The sequence below is a fragment of the Coloeus monedula genome, assembly GCF_965178545.1.
Source record: "Coloeus monedula genome assembly, chromosome: 3".
Lineage (NCBI taxonomy): Eukaryota > Metazoa > Chordata > Aves > Passeriformes > Corvidae > Coloeus > Coloeus monedula.
In genome coordinates this window covers 70,761,783-70,768,499 of record NC_138783.1, presented here as the reverse complement: position 1 = coordinate 70,768,499, position 6,717 = coordinate 70,761,783, and the positions used below count along the sequence as shown (strand labels likewise).

At 49.9% G+C, this 6,717-nt stretch overlaps 1 protein-coding gene across 1 annotated transcript; it reads left to right on the top strand.

Annotated features, from left to right (window-relative positions):
* Nucleotides 1-679: 679 nt before the first annotated feature.
* Nucleotides 680-6,260, top strand: SPRY2 (sprouty RTK signaling antagonist 2). Its single transcript, XM_082277444.1, has 2 exons — nt 680-1,345; nt 5,252-6,260. Exon 2 carries the CDS (start codon nt 5,303-5,305, stop codon nt 6,236-6,238), a length of 936 nt encoding a protein of 311 aa, XP_082133570.1. The 5' UTR covers nt 680-1,345; nt 5,252-5,302; the 3' UTR covers nt 6,239-6,260.
* The last annotated feature ends 457 nt before the right edge of the window (nt 6,261-6,717 follow it).

The following is a 6,717-nucleotide window of genomic DNA, read 5'->3' as shown; positions in this document are numbered from 1 at the left end:
AAGGGCGAAGGGGGGGGGAGGGGAGGGGCACAAAGTGTAAACTTTTATTCCACTCGGTTAAGAGAAACGGGTGGGAGGCAATAGGGAGCACTTGGACACGGGTCTCCCGAAAGCCCGCAGCGGTGGGGAGCGTGCGTCTTCCTCCCCGCGAGAAGCGAGTTCCCCTCGGTTTCTCTGCAAACCTATCGCCGCCTGCCTCTAGTAAATACACGAGCACAAAAGCAGCCCCGAGCGGCGTGAGACCGCGCACGGAGCAGCCTCCCGTGAGCACAGGCAGCGGCCAGGCCCCGGGAGCGGGGCTGCCGCTCGCCCCGCGCAGCGCGGGGAGCGCCGCGGACGGGCCGGGGCCGCCGGGCTGGCTCGGCGGCGGCAGCGCTGCCCTTTTGAATGCCTCCCGCAGCTCAGAGTGCTGGCAGGGCGCTGGGAGCGCCAGTGAATGTAGCCCCGCAGAGCCAATGAGCTGGGACCGGATGCGATATATCCTCTGGGACAACAACTGCTCTGTTCCTCCTCAGATCCACATGACGCCATTTACTGCTGCTTTTGCAGAGAGATCACCCTACCTCCTCCGGAAAGAAAAAGAGAGAGAGGGAGAGAGCGAGCGAGCAGAAAAACGCCGAGCCCCTACAGCTCGGATCTCAAACCTTCCTCCTCCTCCTCCTCCACCTCCTCCAAACACACAACAACAACCACCACCACAAATCCGCTGCGCTCCCAAAACACCCCCCCGATTGCAAACCACAGAACTGCCTGCAACACACACACGCTCGCAGAGGGAGCGAGAAAGCTAAGAGGGAGAGAGGGGAGAGGAGCCTGCAGCAAGCAGCTTCTTAGCAGAACGGCTACATTGCACAAGCTGCTTTTTTGGAGGAGCTCAGTGGAAGAAAGCTCTGGGATTTTATTTTAGATCCACTTTATTTTGTTTTCTTTGGCTTTTCCCTTTCCTCTTGATCAATTTGCAACAGCAACAGAAAAAGTGACTTGGTATTGGCGATTCGGCCTCTTGTTCATTGAGGAGGAAAAAAGGAAAGTGTGTGTGTAAGACTGAGTGATCTCTTTTTAAGAGAAAAGAAAACCCACCCCGATCCGGAGAGGTGTTTTGATTATTATTATAGTATATACACGCACACACGTATTATAATCGATCTGGGGAGAGGCACCTAACTTTGCTCTGGACGTTTTTTTTTTTTTACATGGTGATCATTCTTACTCTAATTTGCAAGCTGGACTAAAGCAGAGTTTGGAAAAGAATTTTTTTTTTTGCTTTAGGGCTGGATTTATTTGCAAACCGCAGGAAGAAGAAAATACAAGAGAGAGAGGGGTTTGGTGCAGCGCCGCGATCACGGTGAGAGCCTTTTCCTTCTTTGCAAAACAAGCTTTTCAGTAACCTACTCCCTCCCTCCCCCCCCCCCCCCCCCCCACCTTGGTTGCTCCAAGAAAACTCGTGGAAATGTTTGAGGCCGATCCCTTTTCCATTCGTACAGGTTCTCCCTCTCCCCCCCTTCCCTTCTCCTTCCTTTCTCGGAGAGGAGCTGGAGGTGGGATTTCGGAGCGGTTTCTTCTCCGGGGAGGGGTGGGGGGAGCTCCGCTGGGGTTTGCGGGCTGCGCCGCGTTTGTGCCCCGCCGGGGTGCCCCGGGGGCGCGGAAGGCTGCGCGGGGGGCGGAGGGCTCCGCGGGAGCCCCGGAATGCCTGCGGGGGCTGTGAGTGGGGCGGGCGGTGCGCTCGAAGGAGCCACAACTCCGGCGTGTTCTGGCTGCTGCGGGGAGCCGGGCACGGGAGGTCCTGCGCGCTCCTGCCTCGCTGGGCACGCGTGGGTTTCCGACAAGCCCCGGGGGGAGGTGAAGGGAGGGCGCAGCGGGGCTGGCGAGCGTCGGGGCTGTTTGTCCCCCGGTCTTGGGGGAGAAGGAGCAACCCGCCTTTCAGTGCGTGATTTACGCCTGTCTGTAGTGGCGTCAGGAGATCCGTGCGATTCGGAAGTGAGTGCACGTCTGGTAGAAATATATATGTGTGTGTGTGGGTGAGTGTGTACGCTTAGATACTTCTGTGATGAAATTAATTCGATCTGTAAGACGAGGAAAATCTTTCCCTAGGTTCTTCTATGCAGAGGGCACGAGTGGAGGGGAAGGAAAAGCCTTTTTTTTTTTTTTTGGTGGGTTTACTTCGTAACAACCCCCCTTCCCCCATTAAAAAAAAAAAGCTGCTGGTGTTTTCAGCAAGCTATTTGTGTGTCACTTTGCCCCACCCCGATGGTAAAGTCCCTTTTGCCCTAATCCATAGTCTGATCACACACTCGGCCCTTAATGGGGGTTTCAAAGCACTTTGAAAGAAGAGGAGGTGGTTGGTGTGTGTGCGGTGGGAATGGGGGTGGGGGTGCCTTGCACAGGCTCCGGCCACAAAACAGAAATTCACGAGCAGAGGACTTCTCTCGCTTAGGCTTCGCCTTTCCCCGGCCAGCGGTACACGGGTTTTTTCCACAGCACGCAAGAAAGCCCCTCGTTTTTTAAACCTCCCCACATGTGCCGAACGCGAAACCCGTCCCCCTCGCTCACCCTTTTGCCAAGCCCAGCTAAGAAAAGTTAGCAATCCTGGCACTTGAGCTCGGTGAGAGTGGACTTTGGCTCTCAGAAGTGGGGAATCGTGTTATCACACACATGCACACACAAAAAGGCAAATCTGCTTCTCTGCTCTTGGCGGATGCAAAAGGGAGAAGTACTAGGTCAGAGGAGGGAGAGACGTGCCCTCCCGTAAGGATTTCGGGCAAATGTAGGTCTGCAAATAAATGTGCTGGTCCTTTGCGTCCTGTCCTGTTAGCGGATCTACCAAGGGGAGAAAAAGCGGGGAGCACCCGGCTCGGCCTGATGCCCCACTGAAAATGCCTCCTGGGTCCCTCCGGGCTGGGGCGGAGCGGGGCGGGCTGAAGGTCAGGCAATTTGCAGAATATGCGTAAAATAAGAGGAGCTTTTCCAGCGGCTGGCTTTGTGAAGTTGAATGGGTGCTTAGGGCAAGGCGAGAGGGGGTAATCTGCCTTTTTCCCAGCTGTCCCGGAGGTGTTGTCTGCACCGTCTGCAGGGCGCCTGGCACTTCCCGGGAGGGGAAGCTCCTTTAGCATCTCCTGGGGGAGGGCAGGGGGGAAGAGTTAAAAGGAAACATGGGTTTGACTTTCTGATAAGGCGGCTGAAGCAGCTCCCTCCCACCTCCCAGCCCAGAGGATGTCTCCTGGTTATCTCCAGGTTGTCTGCACTCTCCGGCGGGCGAGGGGCCGTCGCCTCCCACCTGCTGCGCGCCCCCCGCCCGGGATGGAGCCGGAGGTGGGGAGGGAAGCGGAGACCGGAGGCTGCTTTTTCAGCTCCCACCTAGGCGTCTGAGGGGGGCTCCGCCACCGAGCCCGGGGTCGTCTGAAGCGCCTTCAGGTCAGGGTCAGCTTTGCTTTTGCAGTGGGTTGTCATTTCTGGAGAGGCAGGGGTTGATCCGGCATACCCTTTTGGCTGGCTGGGGCTGGTGGAAACCTGGACCTGGAGGGCAGAGAGGGCTGCCGATTCCTCTCAAGGATGGGGAAAGCATTTTACTTTTTATTGTATTTTATCTCCAGATAGTTTTAGATGAGGGGAACGTCTGCTTAGGCTGTTGGTTGAAACTTTTGATATGGCAGAGGTTTTAATTTGTAAAAAAAAAAAAACCATAAGCAGTGCTTCAAGACAAGTTTGCGAGACTTTTTTGGGGGGGGAGAGGGAACTAGGGGGAAGAGGGGGGGATGGACACCGTGACATACATCCTGTGTCCAAAACCAGGATTTGGCAATATTTAAAATAGGTGGTCACTCTTAAAAGTTAGAGATTTGTTTGTATAGATGTATATATATTTTTTTTATTTTTTATTTTAAGAAAAGCCTCTTGAAGGAAGGGAGCCAGCAGTTAAAAGGTTAAATGTTTTGCATTGATGTTAGAATAAAGACAGTGTCTTGAGATACTCATTGTTAAACTGTTTGGCTATATTTTATTATACTGCAGTACAGTATTATTGTTGGTAACTGATGTGTACAGAGTAACACTGTGGTGCTCTTTCTAGGTATAATTGAAGACATTGTGTGGTCCTTGTAAGAAGTTTGGTTCCTGCTTGGGTTTTAATTGTAAAATATTGTTCTGGATTTCTGTATAGGTAATTGGATTTTGGAGCCACTTTAAGATATGATAAAGGCAGAACAAATATTAACTAATTTAGAGGGCAGTACTTGAAACTTGTGCATATTTGAGTGTGGAAGTTATTTACAAATTCTCATCTTCTGTGCCTTTTACTGGGTTTTCATTTAAATTCTAAAGTCTGCATTTCTACTTTGTAGTTAATGACTCTTTAAAGGAATATTCACAATCAAGTAGACTTCTTGGATGCTGGCATTATTTGATTATATTATGCATGCCTCTGTCCCACAAGCCACTCTTGGTAATATTTACAGTTTGAAATGTAGTCTATGGAGTTTTTTATACATTAAAAAAAAAACCCCAAACAACTGTGGTGACACTGCTTTTGTAGTATTGAGTCTTAAAATAACAATCACAGTTGTGTGCACCAGTATGACACACACTAAAATACTGGAGAGAGATGTTTTTACTTGTGCTGTTGAAGTTTTTGGTAGCACTAACTCATTTAATGTCTAACCTCAAACATTTTATTGCTATTTAGTGTTTTTCTTGGGACCATTGGTATTAAACTAAAATTTCCTATTTACATCATGTAAAGTTTAATGTGTAAAGAGACTAGCCTACCAAAATATTATCCAGTTTTAAACAAAATTGGAGAATTATATGTCTGTCATCAGCAGGTCACATTACACTTGCTGAATACTTGCAAGGTAGTGTTTTGGTCTTTTTTTTAATATAAGGCTTTCAGTAGTGTGATGTGAAAAGAAGCGTCACTTCAAGTGGCTGAAATGTAATCACTTTAAAGGCCATGGTCTAACCAGAAGATGGCCTGGGAAGCCTTAGTTAGCAGGAATAATACCTAGACTTTCTAGAGCCACAAGTTAAGCTGCATGGTCCTAGGAAAGAATCCCCTTAAACTCTTCACAGCAGTAGGCAGAACAGGCCAAGGGAAGTGCACTCAGCTGACTGTGTGTGTCCCATATGTGACTCCTTTTTTTAATGGCTGATGCATTACTTGATTGTGTGTGGTGCTGTGGGGTCCTGCAGGCTTGAAAGGCTGCTGGAGAGAGCATGAGATGTGTTGCAATAGTGAATCCTCTCTTTGTTGCTTCAGGATTTCAGATGTGTTCTAAGCCTGCCGGGGTGAGCAAGCTTCCGGGCACTGATGGAGACTCAGCACGGCAGTGGGTCGCAGCCCTTACTACAGGCTCGGCGTGACAGTGGGAGACCGCACGGGGAGCCCGACCTGCGGGATGTCCTGATGCAGCAGGTTCACGTCCTGTCGTTGGACCAGATCAGAGCCATCCGAAACACGAATGAGTACACAGAGGGACCTACGGTGGCTCCACGGCCGGGGGTCAAGTCTTCTCCTCGGGTAACAACCCAGCCCAAAAATGAAAGGCCCCATGGCTTGCCTGAGCATCGTCATTTTAGCCGGATCCAGCACACACAAATGCACGCATCTCCTCGAGCACCTCTGTCCCGATCCATCAGCACAGTCAGCACAGGTTCACGGAGCAGTACAAGGACAAGTACAAGCAGTAATTCGTCAGAACAAAGACTTCTAGGATCATCGTCGGGGCCAGTTGCTGATGGGATAGTCCGAATGCAGCCCAAGTCTGAGCTTAAGTCAAGTGAGCTGAAGCCACTGAGCAAAGAAGACTTGGGAGCACACAGCTACAGGTGTGAGGACTGTGGAAAGTGTAAGTGTAAGGAGTGCACTTATCCAAGGACCCTCCCCTCATGTTGGATCTGTGACAAGCAGTGTCTTTGCTCAGCCCAGAACGTGGTTGATTACGGGACTTGTGTTTGCTGTGTGAAGGGCCTCTTCTATCACTGCTCTAATGATGACGAGGACAACTGTGCTGACAACCCCTGTTCCTGCAGTCAGTCACATTGCTGCACTAGGTGGTCCGCCATGGGTGTAGTGTCCCTCTTTCTGCCTTGCTTGTGGTGTTACCTACCAGCCAAGTGTTGCCTTAAGTTGTGCCAGGGCTGTTACGACCGGGTAAATCGGCCTGGGTGCCGCTGTAAACACTCCAACACCGTTTGCTGCAAAGTTCCCAGTGTCCCCCCCAGGAACTTTGAAAAGCCAACATAGCATCACTAGCCAGAAATACTAAAGTAACAAGGATTATTATTTTAACGTACATATGCAACCAACTAAGCAGCTATGGTCTTGGCACTGTAGTGGAAGGGTTGGGGATGTACTTTGCTGTTTGCAGTGAAATGCTTTTCTGTGTGTGTGCCATCTTAACTGATACGCTTGTTAGAATCCAGCTAGTGGCATACAGGGGAAAAAAAAGGGATGCAGTACATTGTGACCCACATATTGCATAAGCTAAAGCAACACAGACACTCCTAGGCAACTCTATTGTTTGTGAATAGTACTTGCAAAATTTGTAAATTAGCAAATGACTCCTTTTTTTTTCATTGTTTTCTGCCAGAGATAATGTGCTATATTTTTGTATATACAATAATATTTTCAACTGTGAAAAGTAAGTGCTGTCATAAGACATGGCACAGTCACAAAATATTATACTAATATGTTGTACATTCGGAAGAATGTGAATCAATCAG